The 21,340-nt window shown below is 42.7% G+C and overlaps 1 protein-coding gene across 6 annotated transcripts in view; it reads right to left on the bottom strand.

The window, feature by feature from the left end:
* Window positions 1-21,340, bottom strand: part of ELP2 (elongator protein 2) — a 129,650-nt gene that overhangs the window by 34,596 nt on the left and 73,714 nt on the right. For 4 of the 6 annotated variants that reach the window (XM_087697956.1, XM_087697957.1, XM_087697954.1 and 1 more), the window contains 3 exons: window positions 10,626-10,711; window positions 10,233-10,301; window positions 9,282-9,435 (listed from right to left, as the gene is read on the bottom strand). In XM_087697956.1, the coding sequence (XP_087554082.1) occupies window positions 9,282-9,435; window positions 10,233-10,301; window positions 10,626-10,711 (309 nt within the window). The remainder of the gene's footprint in view (window positions 1-9,281; window positions 9,436-10,232; window positions 10,302-10,625; window positions 10,712-21,340) is intronic. The other 2 variants (XM_087697959.1, XM_087697960.1) reach the window with 1 other exon arrangement.

The following is a 21,340-nucleotide window of genomic DNA, read 5'->3' as shown; positions in this document are numbered from 1 at the left end:
AGAGCCTTAGCAGGCTGAGTTTTCCCAGTCAGAGGGGGCTGCTTTTGCGTTTGTGAAGGCATTGCAGGTGAAGATGTCTACAGAGATTAACTTGGAGTTCCAGGCGATTATGGACCGGAAGGTGCCTGTTTTACCGGCTCTTCCTACAGATCAGAAGCTCGACGGCGACAACTACCGCATTTGGCGCGTCATGATGTTGGCCATTCTTGAGTCCTATGATTTGGCGGAGTTGGTACAGGAGGAGATTGACCGGCCCTCGGTAAGAGATGAGTCCAAACTCTCTTCCGATGCTTGTGCGGAGTTGGCCAAGGCCCAGTCTCATTGGGACAAACTGAATGCCAGGATTCGATCCTTTCTCTTTCTATCATGCACTACAGCCGTGATCGCTCACATCGAGCACTTGACGGTGGCTCGGAAGATATGGCTGGAGCTTGATCAGATGTACAATCGGATGACCCTAATGAAGCGGGTTTCTTTGGAGGTACAGATGCGGACCTTGTCCGTAAATAAGTCTTCTTCGCTACGGGAGCACATTAACAAGCTAAGGCAGCTACAGATGCAGGTTCAGAATGCGGGGAAGCCGATTTCCTCCGAAGACATGGCGATCACACTATTGTCCCAGTTGCCGCCACGATTCGGTACATTTTACTCTACCCTTATTGCTTCGGGGCGAGAGTCTACTCTTCGGTGGGAAGAGTTGGTTCCTATGGTCTTGGACCAAGAGGAACAGTTAAAGGGACAAAATGCTTCCAAGTCGGAAGCGTTGACAGGTCAAGCCTCTCAGAAGAAGGGAAAGGACCAAAAGAAGAAGAAGGGGGATAACAAGTCCAAGAAGGACAAGGACAAAGACTCCACATGCCATATTTGTGGAAAGACTGGCCATTGGAAGAAGAATTGCCCTCACAAAGACACGAAGGACACTAAGAAGAAGGACACCAAGGATTCTGGAGCGGTGGCTACACCCTCATCAGCTGCATTTCTTCATCTAGCTGTCATTGAGAACGCTTCACCTAATGCTTCTGATGCTGCGATGACGGCTCCCCAGGCTCGAGAGTGGATCGTTGATAGTGGTGCCTCACGGCACATGACTCCTTCATCAAATGGTGTTGCCTAGCTGCGACCCTCGCGTGGGCAGATTCTCATTAGAGACAGCTCTTCAGTTTCTGTTGCAGGTCGGGGTAAGATGCAGCTTATTCCGGATGGACGAGGTGGTACCCATACCTCAGAGATTTTGCATGTACCAGGATTAGGGTACCATCTCCTTTCAATTCATAAGATTTGCTCCCTTGGTCTCTTGGTGGAGTTTGACAGTACTACAGTGCGAGTCCTTGATCGTGGATCGAGGAAGGTTCTCTCATCCGGATATGAGGAGAACGGCATTTACAAACTGAAGTCTTCCACCGCCCTCTCTACTCTTCTTCTTACCTCTCAGTCACAGTCAGAGTTATGGCATGCTCGGTTTGGTCACCTGAACTATGACTATCTTCGGAGGGCGTCACGTAGACAGCTTGTTCGAGGGTTGCCGGATATAGTGGTGAGCCAGCAGCCATGTGTCTCCTGCATACGGGGGAAGTAGCATAGGGATGCCATTCCCCACACAGCTTCGCGGCGGTCTACTTCACCGATGGAGCTAGTATCTACGGATCTATGTGGCCCTATGAGGAATGAGTCCCTACGTGGGAGCTCATACTTCATGCTGATCGTGGATGACTACAGCAGGATGACATGGGCCTACTTTTTCGCACTAAAGTCAGAAGCTTTCTTGCACTTCAAGGATTGGCTTCTTTTTTAGGAGAACCGATCAGGCCGGAAGTTGAAGACCTTGCGATCAAACAAGGGAGGTGAATTTGTGTCTAATGAGTTTGCTCGGTTTTGTGCAGATAGAGGAATTCACCAGGAGTTTGCCAATACCAACACTCCTCAAGAAAATGGTATTCTTGAACGGAAGAACCGCAGTGTGATCGAGATGGCGCGCACCATGATGGAGCACCGACAAACCCCTCAGGTCCTGTGGGCCGAGGCTGTGGCTACTGCAGTCCACATCCTTAATCGATCCCCTACTTCGGCCGTGGAAGGAATGACCCCATTTGAGGCTTATTTTGGGACGAAGCCAGATGTTTCTTACTTTCGGGTCTTTGGGTGTGATGCCTATGTTCACATCCCCAAGGCTCACCGTGATAAATTTGAAGCAGCTTCCCCAAAACAGGTATTTGTTGGCTATAGCTCCCAGTCCCAAGGCTACCGACTGTATGATCCCGTCAAGTGGGATGTGTACACTAGCCGTGATGTGCGGTTTGTGGAGGTTCCGGCTACTTCAACGAGTGAGGAGCATCCCGTTCTTGGAGATCCAGGGGAGAGTTGGGCTCCTTCGACAGTTCCACTGGAGCCCGTGCCTTTTCATTATGATTTTGTTTCTGACACAGAGTCTACTGTTCCATCGGACACCTCTGAGGAGTTACCGCCAGTGGATATTCCAGAGTCTTCTGCTGATGGAGAAAGACAAGGGGAGGTTCGGCCTCCTCCTCGCTGGGCCCGTGACACACTCCGTGATTCAAGGATCGAGGGGGTTCCTGAGGAGTGGGGACCGCAAGATGGTCCGCGGCGGTCACCCACGGAGGCACCAGGCACATTCTACGGAGCTTGTTTGCTCCAACTATTGTTTGATGACCCGTGTTATGCAGGATCGAGAGCCCACCTCCGTGAAGGAGGCCTTACAGTCCGCACCATGGAAGAAAGCTATGGAAGCTGAGTTGGAGGCTATTGAGAGGAATGGCACTTGGTTACTCGTGCCTCGCCCCCCGAAGAAGAAGGTGATTGGAGTCAAGTGGGTCTTCAAGACCAAATACCTAAGCGATGGTACTTTGGATAAGCACAAGGCTCGCCTTGTTGCTAAAGGTTTTGCACAGCGCCCAGGGATTGACTGTGATGACACTTTTGCCCCCACAGCTCGTATGGCGACCATTAGAGCTGTTCTTGCTTTGGTTGGTCATAGGAGATGGCCTGTTTATCAGTTGGATGTGAAGTCGGCCTTCCTCAATGGTGATTTGAAGGAGCATATCTATGTTGAGCAGCCTCCTGGCTTTGGATCTTCAGATGGGAAAGTCTACATGTTGAAGAAGGCCTTGTATGGCCTCAAGCAGGCTCCGCGTGCGTGGAACGAGAAGATTGATTCGTTCTTCCAATCTCAGTTGGGATATCGGCGGTCCAAGGCTGATCCGCAGCTGTATGTTCACACTTCCGAGGATGGTTGTGTGCTATTTGTCTTATATGTTGATGATTTGATTGTCACAGGTGATGATACACAGCAGGTCCAAGAGACGAAGTCAGCTTTACATCGGACGTTCGAGATGACGGACTTGGGTTTACTCCGCTTCTTTTTAGGCCATGAGATTTATCAGTCTCAGAGGGGGATCTTTATCTCTCAACAGAGATATGTACAAGAGCTCTTGGTGTCTTTTGCGATGGAGGATTGTCGGGGCCTATCTACTCCTATGGATCCGAACTAGAAGGCCACTTCCCATTCAGCTTCTCCTTTGACGGATGCGTCCCGCTATCGACAGTTGATTGGATCCTTGATTTGGCTTCTCAACACGAGGGTTGATCTATGTTTTGTTGTTGTGCTCTTGGCAGGGTTCATGAGTGAACCTAAGACGGTGCATTGGCAGGCTGCTCAGAGGATACTTCGGTATTTGAGGGGGACATCTGATTTAGGGATTCATTACCCCCCAGGGACAGATGGGTCAGATCTTGTACTTGCAGGTTGGAGCGACTCGGATTGGGCCGGTGACGTGGACCACAGGCAGTCTACTACAGGTTACTGTTTTACTTTGGGTGCAGGTGTTATTTTATGGAGTAGCAAGAAGCAGCCCACGGTAGCCCTTTCGTCTACTGAGGCGGAGTATCGGGCCGCGTCTTCCACCACATGCGAGGTTGTGTGGCTTCGGAGATTATTGGAGGAGCTTGGGTGCCCCCAGACTCGTTCTACATTGCTGTGATGTGACAATGAGAGTTGCATTGCCTTGGCACGGAACCCTGTTTTTCATGCCCGGACGAAGCACATTGAGATCCAGTACCACTTCATCCGAGAAAAGCTTCTGAATGTGACCATCACTGTGGAGTATTGCAAGACGGAGGATAATCTTGCGGATTTGTTTACGAAGGCGCTTCCTCAGGCTCTACTTCGGAGACATTCCAGATCCCTCAGGCTTCTGCCCTGCCCAGGCTCTGAGAGGGGGTGTTAGAGATCAGATCAGGGCAGCAGGGCAGGCCTGGTGCAGTCGGACTGCCACGTGGCAGTCCGACCTGCAGCAGCCAGTCGGCTGCATTTAATGCAGCCGCCTGGCTATTTCTGGCGCCCTCTTTTGCCCCGTTTCTCGGCTATTTATATCTAGCACTTTCAGCAGTCTGGTACACTTCTCTGCTCGCAGATTACAGACCGGTGATGCGCAAATTCCGTCTCTGTTCACAGATTTCAGACAGCAGACAGTGCAGACTGCAGCGGACTTCGAGGTGAACAGCAGGTTGCATCGTCGAGGTGGAGACACGCAGTCCAGCGCACTGCGCTCGTGTATATATCTGCATATCTTTGTATTCAGTATTCTTTATACAGCAGATCTTCATCGTCCACTGTCTCTTTCTCTCTCTTCTCTCTCTGCGTTCTCTCTCTCTCAATCCTACGCTTCCGCACCACTGCACTCTGACACATATTCCCAAAGTACTAAGAAAAAAGTTGGACAACAAGGCTGTCAAATGCATTTTTATAGGGTGCAACACTAAGAGCAAAGGATAGATATTCTATGGCCCTGTTTCCAATAAATTCTTTCTCAATAGGGATGTGATTTTTGATGAAAAATCAAAATTCTCTCTTGCTGGTTTTGACACATATCGGGCTGCAAATGATGTGTTTGAAGGACTGCTGCCCATTTCTTTTGGTGATACACCTGGAATTTCAGTAAATGAACAAAATGTTCAGCCAGCTGCTCCATTGAGCAATGCAAAAATTCAGCCTATGCCTGACCTAAAAATTCAGCAAGATACTGAATTTGAAGTTCATTAGGAGCATGTACATAATCAAGAAGCGAGGCAAATGCCTAGATGGTACTTGCAGACTATGAAAGATAGTCATTTGGATGCTCCTATTGCTGGTTATACTAGAAGACAAGCACGTCTGCATGATCATGCTAACACAATGGAGTTGGTTATGGCAACACACACATTTGATGATGCAGAGCCTAATTGTTTTGAGGATGCATAATAGAGTGTGCATTAGAAGGCAGCAATGCAAGCTGAATTTGATTCTATCATAAAGAATCAAACATGGGATTTAGTGACATTGCCTGTTGGAAAGAAAGCCATTGCCACAATATGGGTCTATAAGCTTAAAAGAAAAGCAAATGGATCCATTGATAAGTACAAAGCCAGACTTGTGGCAAAAGGCTACGCGCATAAGAACAGCATTGATTATGAGGAGACATTTGCTCCTACATCCCGTATAACTATCATGCAGTGTATGGTTGCTTTGGCTGCCCATTATGATTGGATTATACGCCAACTTGAGATTAAAACTGCATTTTTACATGGGGAACTTCACAAAGAAGTGTATGTACAGCAACCCATTGGTTTTGCAGTTGAGGGATCCGAACACTTAGTATGCGAGCTAAAACAGGCTTTGTATGGATTGAAGCAAGCTCCTCGAGCTTGGTATGCAAAAATTGAAGCCTTTTTGCTCAGTCAAGGGTTCATTAGCAGCCTATCAGAGTCCACTCTTTACATATGCAAAGAGCGGGGGATCCTTGTTGGTCATTTGTCTTTATGTAGATAATCTTCTGCTCACAGGGACGCATGCTGATCAGATTTCAGCATTTAAGAAAAATTTACAACAAACTTTTGAAATGTTAGATTTGGGGGGCCTTTGCATTACTATTTGTGCATTCAGTTTATCCATGCTGCTAGAGGCATTGGATTATCACAATCCACATAGATTGGTAAACTCCTTAAGAGGTTTGGCTTTCAAGATTGCAACCCAGTTAGCAGATCGATGGAGATTGGAATCAAGCTGTCTTTGCATGATGAGTATGATCTATTTGACATCCATTCACATGCTCCAATAGTTGGATGTCTCATTTATTTATGCAACACAAGCCCAGATATTCAATTTGCAGTTTCAGTCCTGACTAGATATATGTACAACCCATGCATGTCACATTGGCAAGTAGTAAAGCGTGTTTTTCGTTACTTGTAGGGTACTAGGACTCTTGGATTGCTTTGTGCCCAGGGGGGACCATTGCAATTACATGCTTACTGTAATTCAAATTGGGCTGGTGATTTTGATTCATGTCACTCTACGAGTGGAAAATGTTTCTTTCTTGGCTCATCTTGCACCTCTCACCTTAGCAAGAAACAATCCATTGTTGCCACATCATTGTGTGAAGTTGAATACAAGGCTGCTTTCACTACTACAGTTGAATGTATAAGGTTGAGACATTTGTTGGTTGTTCTTGATATATCTATCACAAGCTTACTCCTTTGTTTTTTTTATAGTCAAAGTGTCATTGCAATGGCACGAAACCCAGTTTTTCATACACGCACAAAACACATAGAGATTCACTATCACTTTGTCAAAGAGAGACTATATGCAAGAGATATCAGCCTTGTCACTGTTCTACCACCAGCAATGTGACAAATATCTTCAGCAAAGATCTTCCTCGCAACAAATTTGAAGCATTTCACAATGCTTTGAATTTAATCTCCTTTGATGGATAATACTTGTATACTAATCACTTTTCACTCTAGGGGGGTTTGTTTGATGACTTATGCGTATGCTCACAAAGGAGTGTCAGTGATCCGTAGTAGAACACTAGAGCACTTTTTACTCTCCTTATGAGAGGTTTTTTCTCGAGTTACATTATTTTCCATTTTGCATGTTTATGTTACATAGTTCAGTCACTTATTGTACTTTACGCCTTTTCGGTGTGAATGTACCTTAACAACCCTAAGGTCTAAGGGTTGTACTTTGTACTTTCACGAACACACTTGAAAATTGCATCATGTGTCGAGCTCTGCCTGCACTCTCACTCTCTTTGTTGTCTATTGTGTACTTTCTACTAAGAGTTTCCATCTCCCATCTCACAAAAGTGGGTGCAGTAATGGATAAATAGAAGACTGTTGTAATAGGTTACACAAGACACAGGAAAAGAGAAGACACAAGAACAAAGGAATACTACAAAGAGAGAACTCAAATATATGCTGGGTAAATGCAATCCATATACCAAACATGAGACAATCATGTATAACAATCAGTCACTAGCTATGTGAGCCATGGCACTAACTCCCTCTCTACAACAAAACCTACTCTAGAAGCCTGCAAGTGAATGAGGACTTAAGAGGAGGGAGCCCACAAATAAATACGCATAAAATAATGGCTAAACTGCATTAGGTTAGGCTATATACAAAGACAAAAAAAATACAACTGGCCAACCAATAAATGCCAAAAACCATAAAAATAAGCACCAAAAAATGCCTTAAATAAATTGTTGTGCCCAACACACAAATACACATGTACAAGCTCACTCATGAGCTAACTAATCTCCTAACAACCTCTCTCAAATCATTGGTGATCTCATACAATACAAAGATAATAACTCATTATAGTCCATAAAACAAAGACCACAAGAATAGAACTATGAATAGCCAAGCAGTGGGTGATCAAGCCACCACCAAGGTGCCTCAAAGAGAACCTAATATTGATATCAATCATACTAAAGCCTTAAAATAGAGATGAATCATAACAACTTTCTATGTCTATCAACAATGCCTCCTAGTAGCACATATGACTATCCGGTCACCAACACCATGGTGCATAAATAACCATGGATTCCCCAACTTTGACTACATCATCAAAGTGCCCCCTCATGTGAACTTGGACTAGGAGTCAAACTTGCTCTCTATCGAAAAACAGCCCGTCATGAACTTGGCTATCAATCTCACCTCCAGGATTTCAAAACCTATCAAACTTTAGTCAATGCATCAGGAAAGTGCCTATCCAAATCCTACGCACCTATATACATGTATAGATAAGGCTCATCCACCCCATCTCAACACTCTCTCGCACTCTGTCTTTCGCACTGGAGAGTCATGAGGGCTAACCACATAACATGCGCTAGAAAGCAACACAAGGAGGGGCCATCAACCCCCTCCCCTTCTTTGAAGAAGATGATCCTCTCTATGCCTTGACCTTCACCTTGGCTAGAGAATCTGAGCCAGAGTCAAAGGAAGATGAAGATGACTCGTTGAAAGAGTTCATATCCTGTTTCTTCTTCTTCTCCTTCTTCTTCCGCGAAGCCACTAACTCCTTACAATCTTTGCACAAATGTCCCTTCTTACCATAGTGATAGCATTGGACCTTCGACTTCTTCTTCTTGTTATCCCTCTTTGGAGCTACAAATGCCTCATCATGGCCACCATACTAAGATGGAAGCCTAGCATCAAGGATGTCTAGGTCCGCAAAGCATTGGCTACCCCATCAAGAGAGCTTGTAGAGCACATTCCCTACTAAATGAGCCTCTAGAAGTGCAAACTACATACGCCAAAGTTGATCTTATATCAATGTAACACAACAAAGAAAGACCAGATAGTATCATTAGGTTCAAACTTCATCTATCAGAGTTGTCCAGAGAGGGCAACGGCATGTATGGTCGAGAGAGCCGCATACAACATCTAAAGCTTTACCCATACCGTTGAAGCTATTCTGCAAGTGGTGACCACCGGTAGAACCTCTTTAGAGGTAGAGCAAAGAAGAGCAACCTGGACACGAGCATCATCTGAGCCCCATGTAGGTAGAGTTTCCTTGTGGTTGACAAGGTCCCAATCATCTAAAAGAGGCGTCGAAGGTAATCATTTGCATTATTGGTATGCCTAGCTTTTCATTGGATCATAGAAGCAGAAACACATATGGCTACAATATCGATCTTTATGACTAATTCTATATGACTACAATCCAACTTCATCAAATCAACCAACAACACAACTCAATTTGTCTTTCTATTTTGCAATGGTGAACTCAGAGAGCATCCCTTACATGCAGGGCTCTACATTGAATTTACTTAAGTACATCCCCAAATACATGCGCACATGTATACACACACATCATTGCTTTTGGATATTGCAACCTTCAATAAACTTAGTGCATATCAAGAAGGTACAAGCCATTTTACAAGATGCTCATAAAAGCACAACAAAATGTATACACAGGAGTCAAGGCACCAGATGAGTTGTTGCCATGCCTTCCAGTTCTGAGCATAATGATGCGGTCCATAATCGCACAGTGCAATCAGAGGAACTAGAGATGAAGACTGCTTCAGTAGATGATAGCATGACTCCCGCAAGGCAAGAAACAGCTTTTTCATGGGAATTCGGAACTTGCATGACCTTTCTCCACTGTAAATCAACACCAAAAAGGTCAGTTCACTCAAATACTATCTTACAAAATGGGGTGCATACGCGCAAGCACAATGATGATACAGAGACTTGCAATGCAACATGTGTAACTAACATACTTAACACATATTCACATTGAGACTCAACACCTTTATGAAGCACTTTCTTACACTACCCTAAAATGTCCTTCGATGAAGATGCATGCAACGTTGATAAGTGTACAGACTTGCAACATGCTTTTTTTCACTTTTCAATCAACAACTAAGTGTGCTATGTCATTGTTAATAATGTGTCAACAGAATTCCTCCATTTTGGGTCATCCTTGTTAAAACAATCATTGTACACATCATAAGGACGTTGACGTCTATTTTGGACTAGTAAAGTGCTATAACAACACAGCCTACCAGATTGTGTGTTGTGCCCAATGAGTGGTCAGATGCAAGAAGGCAATGAAATGAATCTCAATTCGAATCCCACTAACAAACATTTGAAGCACCCAAACATCTGATGGTCAGAATTCAAAATGAGGTTGAACAAGCAACACAGTCGTAAGTTGCAGGTAACCATGTAGTTACGTACGTAAGGAGGAAATGAAAGTTAACACATGAGTTTCTTTAATAAGAAAGGTCCACATTGTCGCACTAAATACATGTGAGCTAATAAAAAGGAGGACAAGGCCTATGTAAATGCACTGCGTAGATTTACTTCTTCCTTTCATCGTGAATATCAAACTTTTGCAAACACTTTCTGCTGTGACTAGAAAGTACTATACATCTATTGAGGTTAAATGGGCCTACTTGGCCTCCTCCAAGTTCATATGTTGCTTGTTTGTCTTCTAGTGCCTGAAGGTGTGACTGTCCTTTTGACTTCTCATGTAGTCGATTCCATCCATTTTTCAACATACAAAATACAGCATTTTAACATAAATTCAACAAGCTATATAAAAGAATTTCATTTATGTTGCCAGATAAAAGCAATAAGTTATTCGGATTAATCCTAACATGATTGCAATTAATAATGCTTCAACTATTTGAGTTTCTGAAAAGAATGTTGATACAAAAAAGCTCCAGATTTGGTACAAGTACACAAAAATCAAAGAAATTTTAATTAAGTGTTATAAACATGGTGTATTCGACCTAATCCATGTGCTGCATGATCTCAAACACAGCAGTCCATAGAATTGACCATACCTTTTTCTTACTATGTGTAAGAGCCCATAAAATGATGGCTCCATCTGCACTTCCAGACAGAAGATATCTGTCTTTCCCATTGGCAGCTGTAGAAACACATGCCATACGTTAGTGTACTTGAAGTTTTTTGGAAAATACGGACGTTATATGATCGTAGTACTGCTCAAAACAAACATTACATAGACACATGGCAAGAAAATACAAAAATTACAAAAACATGTCATTATCCCCACTTCCAAAGTAGCTTTGATGGCAACCTTGTACAATGTACTAAAGATAGTGATTGGGGACACAAAGTAAACCATCATTCTAAAGAGACTAAAGGTGAGTAATGAGCCCTGGAAGAATTTTTACTACTTGTTATTTGAGCATAGGATATGTGCTCACTTGTGTTCCACTTGTATGCCACTATATAGCTGTTGTATGCTTCACAATATTGTCTGCCTATATATGCAGAAGCTGGGTGTGGAAGATGCTTGATACTCCATTGTACTGCTGTTGACTATGCGCAGAAGGTAGAAGATAACAAACGACTAATATGATGACCCCAAGCAACCACTAGACCGCCTAAAAAGACAAAATGCATAATATCACAATCCATGATATCTTAAAATTCAAGCCATAAGCAACGAAAGAAATGTTTCCGATTGTTATTTAGACATATGGTACATGCAATCTTATGTTCCACTTCTACACCAATTTATAGTTGGTGTACACTGCACAATATTGTGAACCTACATATAGAGAAGTGGCATATGCGGCATGCCTGATACTCCATTGATGTGACGACCCCATGCCATATTTCTTTTGTTTGAGTGCTTGGTATTCACAGGCTGGATCATTCATACATTCCTACCATTGATATGACGACCCCATGCCATATTTCTTTTGTTTGAGTGCTTGGTATTCACAGGCTGGATCATTCATACATTCCTACCATTCTCATTGTATGAAATCTCCTTTCAATGTTCACCCTTCCTTTATATTTCAGTTTCCATCATGGTATCAGACAACAAACTTCATCCTTGTCATTGAAGCTTCCATCAAATGTGGTTGCTAGCTCTTCATCCCTGTTCTATATACTAATCTCTCACTTCTCCAATGCTGTCCTGCCCTCCCAGCCCCAATAAGAACATCACACCCTGAGTTTCAGCAGCATGTAGCTGCATTCTTGCAGCCCTATAGAAATGACAGTTCATCCACCAGCAGGGTCACTCATCAACCCTGCAGCCAACATACACCCTGCGTTTTGTAAGTTTGGGCATTAGATCATGGACTCTCAGCCCATAGGAACCACTTTCCTGGCTGTTTTTTGTATCCTTTCATGTCCAGGTGACCCTCAGCATCTGTGTTTTGCTAGTACCATCACGCTTTGCAGATTTCTCTCGTTTTCCTACAAGATTTGTGTCTTTTTTAAAAACTAATATGGCTTCCCCATTTCTGCCAAACATCAACCTACAACCTCAAGATATGCAAGAGGTCCATCGAGCCCAGCCAAACATCAAGCTACAACTTCGAGATATGGAAGAGGTCCATCAAGCCCACCTTGAAGATGAATTAACACTGGGTGTCCAGTGCTGCCAACCAAGCAGCCTTGGCTTCTATCTCCCTCATCTCCAAGAAGGTATTTGCTACTGCTGGTAAAAAAAGCAATGCCTAGTCTATTTGGAATAATTTGAAAGGATAGGGATGTTGGAATGGACCACCTTTATTGTTATGAACTAGGGAAGCAACTTGCCAAATTCAAACTAGAAGGAACTAATCTCATGGAGCAGGTACAACTCCTCATTTGATTTCATGGGTCAACTCAAGAAAATGCCAGCAAGAATTACGAAGAGGATGACTATGTTATGCATGTTAGACCGTGGAAAGCATAGTCATGGATTTTATCTTTGAATTTCCCAAGATACCAGCAGATGGGATATAGAGTGCCATATGATATAAAGTTTTCATTCCAATCAAAATGAAGCTCACATGGATCATATGATAAAGTTGTTCATGCAGAACATCTTTAAATATTGCAGCATGCAACCGTCTATTGTGGGTAAGCGAGATCCTCACATGAAGAGTTTATTTTGGAGAGGCATTTTTTCGAACATGTGTACAACCCTAGAGTTCTCATCTTCTTTTCATCCATAAACGGATGGGCAATCCAAGGAGGCAAATACTATTATATTAGAGCTTTGAAATGTCATTGACATTGTCAAAGCATAAAGCCAAATGGGGATGAGTATGCCGAAAATTGGAACTTGGAAGGACCGAAGAAAGCTCCATCCATTTTGTATACAAAGGATAAGATATTTTGAGGCGACGAGTATGTTGAGGGTATGGATGAAGCATATACTAAAATGAAGTTAGCTCTCCAAAGAATAAGCAAAGCAAAAGCATTGTGGTAGCTTATAGGTTAAAGCTACCTGATCATTGGAAGATACATAACATCTTTCTCATGAGTCTTCTTATCCAAAGGACAACCAAAGCAAAAGCATTGCAGTAGCTTATAGGTTGAAGCTACCTGATTCTTGGAAGATACATAACGTCTTTCTTGTGAGTCTTCTTATGTCTTTCCGTGGTGATGAGCAAGAGGATACTACTAGTGAAATGCAACCAAAGGTAGAGGAAGTTGATGGGATATTGGTTCCTAAGTAGATATTGGCATAGAAGGAAAGGAAGGTCGAGAGTAAACCTTCTCATCACCATTTGGCAAAGTTTCATAACTATGAAACACTTGATGTGAAATGAGTGGAAGGAGATGACTTAGTAGATTCACATCACTTGTTGCAGATTTCCCTTAATGCTTTTTCAATTTAGAGTAGAATTTGGTCATTGTGCACTTAGTCTCAACAAAGGGTGTTGAGTGAAGGCCTTAGTTGATACTAAATAATCATAGGTTCTAGCCTAATTCAACTCCAAAAAAGCAGCCCCAAAAAGATTTGTTTTTTAAAAACACACCAAATAGCCAAAAATCTTATGTAAGGACTAATAACCTGTCTTATTTCAGTCTATAACCTCCTAGCTGTGAGCTTCATCAAAGTCTAACAGAGACATTGTAGCTCTGATTGTTTTTTGCTCATTCTAAAGCATTTCAGTGCATTACACTTTCAGTGAATATTTTAGTGTGTTCACACTAGCTGAGCTTAGTTCCCAGCTGAGTGCTTTTCTTTTTCACTGGCTGGAGGCTGTGTTCAAATGGGGCAATCAGCTTGTCCTATTGGCAATCAGCATTTCCTGATGAATTTTCACCTAATGAACAGTTGGCCGAGCATTTTAGGCCTCCATAGGCAACAATCAGCCAGATTTTGCATCATCTACTATTTATAGCAGTGCCTCCAGTGCCTGACTGCTGGTCATTCATTCTTTTGCGAACTGCAGCACAGTCCAACATATGGTGGCTCTCCTCTCTCGTCTAGTGCTTCCTTCCATCATCACCCCAATCCGCTACTCTCACTGATGTTATGGCTGCGTGCAGGGATTGATTAGTCCATATTGTATTCAACATTTTCTTGGAGTTAACTGCAAACTTTCTTCTTCCATTCTCTTCTTTCATTGTAGTCTTTCTCCACCCTTCTCTCTCCATGTTCGTCTTCTTCTTCTACTATGCACTCTTACGTGCTATCATTGCCAAAAGAGAGGCCTCAAAGGTTCTACAAAGAGGAGACCACACTCTATTTGCAGTTTGGTATAGATTTGTCATGAGGAATGCAGATGTTTTGCTTGATCAGGCCTTCAACAAAGTGTGTGGGGCATCTACAACTTCGTCTTGCAAGGTGTAGCTGATTTCTCCTCCATTCAGGTAGCTTAACACCAGAATGCACCAATTTCTTCTGTGTTTGCAGATCCCCTTGAACAGCTATGGAGTAATCAGTTCAATGTGCTTAATGACACAAACAAGGAGTCGATCCATTGTATTGAAGACAGGAACTCGCACTAGTAACAATGTCATGAAGAGCAATGTGAAGATCGAAGATTAAAGCCACAATCATCTCGAGATCGCCACTACTTTGTTTGTTTCTAACGAGGCCCCTATTATCAAGCCCCCACATGGATGTGCTCGCACCATCTATTTAGGTGCCCATTCTTCCTTCTTTGCTCAAAGATCGCCTTGATGGCTCAAAAAATCACTCCCTTTAGTCCTACAAAGTGGAGTGCATACTTGATACTTTCGATTTATGGGCATTTGTTACCACCCCTACACCTCGTCCTGAGAAGAATCCCCACATTGATTCTATGATGGACCAAGCTGCTCTTCAGGATAAGCTCAACTCTAGAGCCCAATTTCTCTCTTTATGAATTGGCAAGAGTCTATCCTTGTGCATGTGCACAAACCTTTGGACTGCAACAGAGATGTGAACAAAGCCCTCTTCTATCTATCAATAGAAGACCTTTCCGCACCAAATTACCATTGAAAAGCTTTGAATGCTTGCTATTGATGACTCTCCTTCTATGAAGGACCACATCAACAAGATGGAGAAATTACGAATTATGATGTCTTCCACACCAATATGCTTACCTTTAGAATTTAGGACACTATTCTACGGGAGGAGTTAGCTCCACTTGTTTTGGAGCACAAAGAAAGACTCAAGGAGATTGGAGCAAGTGGATCAAGCTCTACTAGGTTTCTACTACAAGTTCAAGAGGGAGGGACAAGAAGAGCATGAAGCCCAAGAACAAGAAGCGGGAATACAAGAAGGATGAGAGGCCAAAGCTAAAATGCCTGCTCTATGGGAAAGACACTCATCCTAAGAAGAAGTGTTGTGAAAGTGCCCCCATTTGAAGCCAAGCACCAAGGATGGTGCTAAGGATTTGAAGGCTACACCAGCAACTACAAAGTCAACCTTCATCCATTTGTTCATGTCCCCTCCCCTACCTTCCAAGATACCTCTTGACATCATCCCTCCTCCTCCTCCTCCTTTGTGAGCTCCTCTTTCTACACCAAGTATTCCTGCTCCCACCCCATCCCCTCAAGTTTCTTCAAAGGGTATTGAGCCATCAAAAGAGAAGCCATCTTCTAATGAGAGGCATGCATATTTGCCTACTGAGGGAAAATCTCTTACTTAGACAAGTGTTTCACTGTCACACAAGGCTTCTAGGTCTCCATCGCAGCAATATCGGCCCATTGTTGTTCTCGTGTAGCTTCATCACCTTATGCAAGATTCAAGAATTACTCATTTTTCCAAGACATCAACAGGCCCACGCAAATCAGCTAAGCTATAGGCCAAGCAAGATAGTTCACTCTATGTGAACTATGCTCTTATGTCGAAGATACTACAAGATCATGAGTCTGCCATCATTGAAGAGGCTCTTGCACAAGATGTTTAGCACTCTCCTATGCAACAAGAGCTCAATTCTATCAAGCAAATTAGACTTGAGAGTTGGTTCCATGTCCAAGAAAGCAAAAGGTGATAGGTGTGAAATGGGACATAATACCAAATCTCTCACTGTTGGCACCTTGGATAAGCACAAACCTTAGCTTATTACCCAGGGTTTCACACAAAGAGTAGGCTTGGATTACTCAAAGACCTTTCCAACAACGGCCCATATATTTACTATTCAAGCTATTCTGGCTCCTACGGCCTATATATTTACTATATGGATGTGAAGCCTATGTTGTTGAATGACGTACTTGAAAAGATTTATGTTCATCAACTTTCTAGTTTCTATACGCACAGTAAGCACAATCATTTCTACAAGTTGTGGAAGGCCCTCTATGGATTGAAGCGAGCTCCTAGGGCTCGGTACCAACAAATCGACTAATCCTTTCTACAAAGTGGCTTCCAACAATTACACCATGATTCCAACTGTTATTATACGGTTCGGGGCAAGCCATGCGTTTTAGACATCCTTTATGTGGATGACGTAATCATTACAAGAGTGATTCACAACAAGTAGATAGGATGAGAGATCCTTCAATAGAAGTTTGACATGATTGATCTCAAATTCTCCACTTCTTCATCAGTCTTGAGATTTATCACATGCACTGCACATTTTCATCTCTTAGCACAAGTACTCCAAGCTACTTTCGTAGTTCAACATGGCTCATTGTAAGACTATCTCGAGCCCCATGGACCCAAAGTCCAAACACGTTTTTGCCAAAGATGTTGGGTGTAAAGACCCTTACTCTCCCGTATGTATATTACTTTACACATGTGAACTCACCCTTGCGGGTGTAAGTATACAGTACCCTAAGTATAAATACATTTTCTATTTCTTGTGTGTACCACACTGGTACACAACTATTTGTCAACTCTCACTCTCACACTCACTCATTCATTGTTCACTAAACTCCTACTGCACCTCAATTGATGTATGTGCTCTCTCTGCTTCCACTCGCAATAGTCACCAACAATAGGCGACAACCATACGATTCAGGTCAACAAGGCAGCGACAACCATCAAACCCAGGTAACACGCGAGAAGCGTAGGACCAAGCAAGAGGCATTGATGGCAGCACAATCCCATCCGACACGCAGTCGGCGGGAACAGATCGTGGGGCTACGCGGACACACATGCTCCAGGTGTCAAACAGAACGTGACCAGTCAATGGAACCAACACATGGCATCAAACGCAAGTCAAACGTCTGACGAATAGCACATGTCAGGCTGACGAGAGCCATGCAGGAACGGGCAAGTCAACAACCTTTATTTTTAATCAAGAATTTTATGTTTCTCTCCCTTCTCTACCAGGTGTTCGCATGCACAAGCACCAAACATAAATCTATGCAAATTAGCTCTTGAAAATTTCGGACTTTTTCCAAATTTGGTACCGAACACATATTTCAGTGACTCTTGACCCATAAATTGCAGACATATTCTCAATGCGGAGATTAGACGTAAGGCAAGTGGGGAAAACAATGGATCAGCCTACAATGTAAGAGGAAGAACTAAAAAAAGATCTAATGTTGCAAATAAGAACAAAAACTGCAGCAAAAGCAAACAAAAACAGCAAGATGTAGCTTGTTATCAATGTAGTCACAAAGGGCATAAAAAGCCCGATTGTAGGTACTTTAAAAGGGAACAAAAATGTAAGAAGCAAGCTAATGCAAAAGCCAAAAAGAATGAAAAGGATGGCAGCTCTATCCCTAAAGACACATGAAAAAGCAAATGTGGTGTCTAGTGTTGTCATTGAGGAGATAGAAGAGGATAAGGAGACAATAAAGATGCTGATTTGCTGGTTGCATTTTCAAATCCACATGTAATGACAGTGGAGGACATGTACATCACTAAAATGGATGTGATAGATGCTTTGTTGTTGGCTCATAATGGTTTGTTACAATCGTGGATTGTTGACAACAATGCTTCATTTCATGTAACTCCATCTTTGGAGTGTTTCTCTTCTTATGCAAAAGGTAATCTTGGAAAAGTCTACCTTGGCAACAATCATGCATGTGATATTGAAGGAATGGGCACCATAAACCTGGCTCTTGAAAATGGTCATGGATTGATCCTTCATGATGTTAGGTATGTACCTAGCACCAAGAAGAGCTTGCACTCCGTTGGGCAGCTAGACAGCAAAGGTTACTTCACTACTTTTGATGGTGGAATGTGGAAGATACAAAAAGGGTTTATACTAGTCACTAGAGGTGGTAAAAAGGGGACTCTGTATTATCTCTACTACAAGGCACTTCCTGGAAAGTTTGATGCAATTGCTGAAGTGCAATCACATATGGAGTTATGGCACAAGCGTCTTGGACACATGAGCCAAAAGGGTTTGCAGGCACTTTCTTCACTTGAAAGTATTGATGTGAAAAACTCGAAGCTTGACTTCTGTGATGACTGTGTTCTAGGTAAACATGTAAAGAGTCCATACTCTCATGGAGCCGCTAGGAAGGCATGTACATTGGATTTAGTCCATTCTGATGTATGCACCATGCTAATAAAAACTCGATGGTTTTTGTTATTTTGTGTTCTTTATTGATGACCGTTCTAGAAAGCTATGGGTTTACTTGCTTAAGCAGAAAAGTGAGGCATTGGACACTTTTAAAAGGTTTTATGCACTTCTTAGTACTCAAAAGGGTTTTAAATTAAAATGCAAAAGAATAAATAACAAGAGAGAGTATGTATCTAAAGAATTCAATAAATTTTGCAATGTCAATGGGATTAAAAGGGAGCTTACACCACTTTGAAATCCGTCATCTAATGGTGTGGCTAAGCAAATGAATCGCACATTATGTGAGAAGATTCGATGCATATTGTCCACAGCTCATTTCCCACAATTGTTTTGGGGATAGGCACTTAATGTAATGACGGGTTAGCCAAGAAGATCGAGATACTAGGAGTTCCTTGGGCGCGAAGAGACAAAGAGAGTGGGAGAGAGCAAAGCAGAGAGTGTGCACGATTTTAGGTACAGTGACGAGTGTGTACCTTTAGGTTTTTAGATAGATATATATGTGTAAGTACAAGTGCTAGGGGTGTGTTCACACCCGAGCACATTTAAAGGCACGAGGGGCTTTATTCCCAACAACCTCCCACCTAAAGCCAATGCGCCTTCAGAGGAGAAAAAAATCAGCTAAGTCTAGGTATATACAAAGTTGAAATATACATATCTATTCAACTCCCATCATCTGTCGGCAATGAGCAAACCGCTCTGCTAGAAGACCCTTCGTGAGAAGGTCTGCAATATTATCATCTATATGCACTTTAACAACCTCAATGCTCTTGCTATCAAGTACATCTCTAATGAAGTGGTACTTCACCTATATGTGCTTTGTCTTTGCATGAAAGACAGGATTCCGTGCTAGCATAATAGCACTCTGACTATCACAATGGAAAACAGGTACCTCTGTGATACCAAGCTCTCCCACCAAACGCGAAAGCCATAAAGCCTCTTTGCATGCCTCAGTGGCAGCCACATACCCTGCCTCTGTAGTAGACAATGCAACACACTTTTGTAGCCTCGAGATCCAAGAGACTGCTCCTCCTGTGAAAGTAAACACATACCCAGAAGTCAACTTTCTGCAATCCGCATGACCAGCATAGTCTGCATCTGTAAAGCCAACAACAAATGCCTTCACCTTTCCAAAGCAGATGCACAACTCCTTTGTGCCTTTGAGGTATCTCATAATACCTTTCGTTGCATCCCAATGCTTCTTGCCAAGATTTGCCATGTATCTACTAGCCACTCCCACTGCAAAGGCAATGTCAGGACGTGTAGCAAAACATAGCATACATCAAACTGCCAATAGCTAAAGCATATGGTATCTTGGCCATTTCAACCTTCTCATCATCAGATACAGGGTTGTCCTCTACACTGAGTTTCACATATGGAGACAATGGAACCCCAATTGTTTCCCCCCCCTCTCCATATTGAAACGCTGCAAAACTATGGAGATATACTTTTGCTGAGATAGACAGAGCAATCCTTTTGATCTATCTCTGAGAATACGCATACTCAGAATGTGATTTGCATCAACAAGATCCTTCATGTCAAAGCTGCCATAAAGACTTTCCTTCAGTGAATCCAAGGCATGAGTATCCCTACTAGCAATCAACATGTCATCAATATACAGAACCAAGATAATCACACTACCATTTGCTGCCTTCTTAGTGTACAAGCAAACATCCACTTCACTTCTATGGAAACCTTGAGATTACATAAATGTATCAAACTTATGATACCATTCTCTTGGTGCTTGTTTCAGCCCATACAATCTACTTTTGAGTTTACATACCATCTTCTCTTTCCCATTTTTCCACAAACCCTTCAAGCTGCTGCATATATATGTCTTCATGCAGATCACCATGTAAGAATGCACTAATTACATCCATCTATATGAGCTCCATATCTTCAGTTGCAACCAAGCCCAAAATGGTTCTCAAGGTAGTCATCTTGACTACAGGAGAGAAGATCTCATCAAAGTCAATTCCATGTTCTTGCTTGTACCCCTTCGCAACCAATCTTGCTTTGTACTTCGGTGAGGAACCAAAAGTAACCTTCATCTTGTAAACCCATTTGCATGGAAGTGTTTTCTGCCCTTTAGGCAACTGCACCAAGTCCCAAGTGCCATTTTTCTCAAGAGATTCCATCTCTGACAACATGGCTTTATAACATTTCTTGTTGTCCTATCTGTCCATTGCTTCCTTGAAGCAAGACTGTTCACCACAATCTATCAATATGACATAATCAGCCACATAATTTGCACCACGAATGAATCTATCAGGTTGTCTAGTAGCCCTAGACGATCTCCTAACCCAATGATCATTGTTTGCTGATTGTTGAGCATTTTCAGATTGCTATCCTGGCATTTCAGCTTGTAAATTAGCATTAACAGCTTGCTGTCCTGGCTGTCCCTGCACGTGTAGTGGGTCATTATACTGGGCAATCACTGGCTGATCATTTCCAGCATTATTTTCTGCATTTACAGGTTCATTTACAGCAGGTATTTGCTGCTGTACAACGGGCACATTTTGCTGTCCAAAAGATATTTCTTCCCGGAATACAACCCTACGGACTTCCTCCGTTCTTTCGAGTTGTTTGTGCATGCAATCTTCCCGGAAGATAACATCATTGTTGTGTAATACCTTCATTTTCTCGGATCCCACAATCTATAACCCATTTCACCCTCATCATCATATCCTAGGAAAATGCATTTAGAGGACTTTGGCTCAAGTTTGCTGCATTTTTCTTCACGAATGTGCACAAAAGCCTCGCAGCCAAACACTTTCAGGTGAGCATATGAAGGTGGCTTGCCCAACCACGCTTCTTGGGAAACTCCCCCTCCC

The sequence above is a fragment of the Lygodium microphyllum genome, chromosome 17, assembly GCF_053477565.2.
Source record: "Lygodium microphyllum isolate KBCC chromosome 17, Lygodium_microphyllum_v1.1.10, whole genome shotgun sequence".
NCBI lineage: Eukaryota > Viridiplantae > Streptophyta > Polypodiopsida > Schizaeales > Lygodiaceae > Lygodium > Lygodium microphyllum.
Note: the sequence above shows the minus strand (reverse complement) of the source record. Positions and strands in the feature narration are given on the sequence as shown.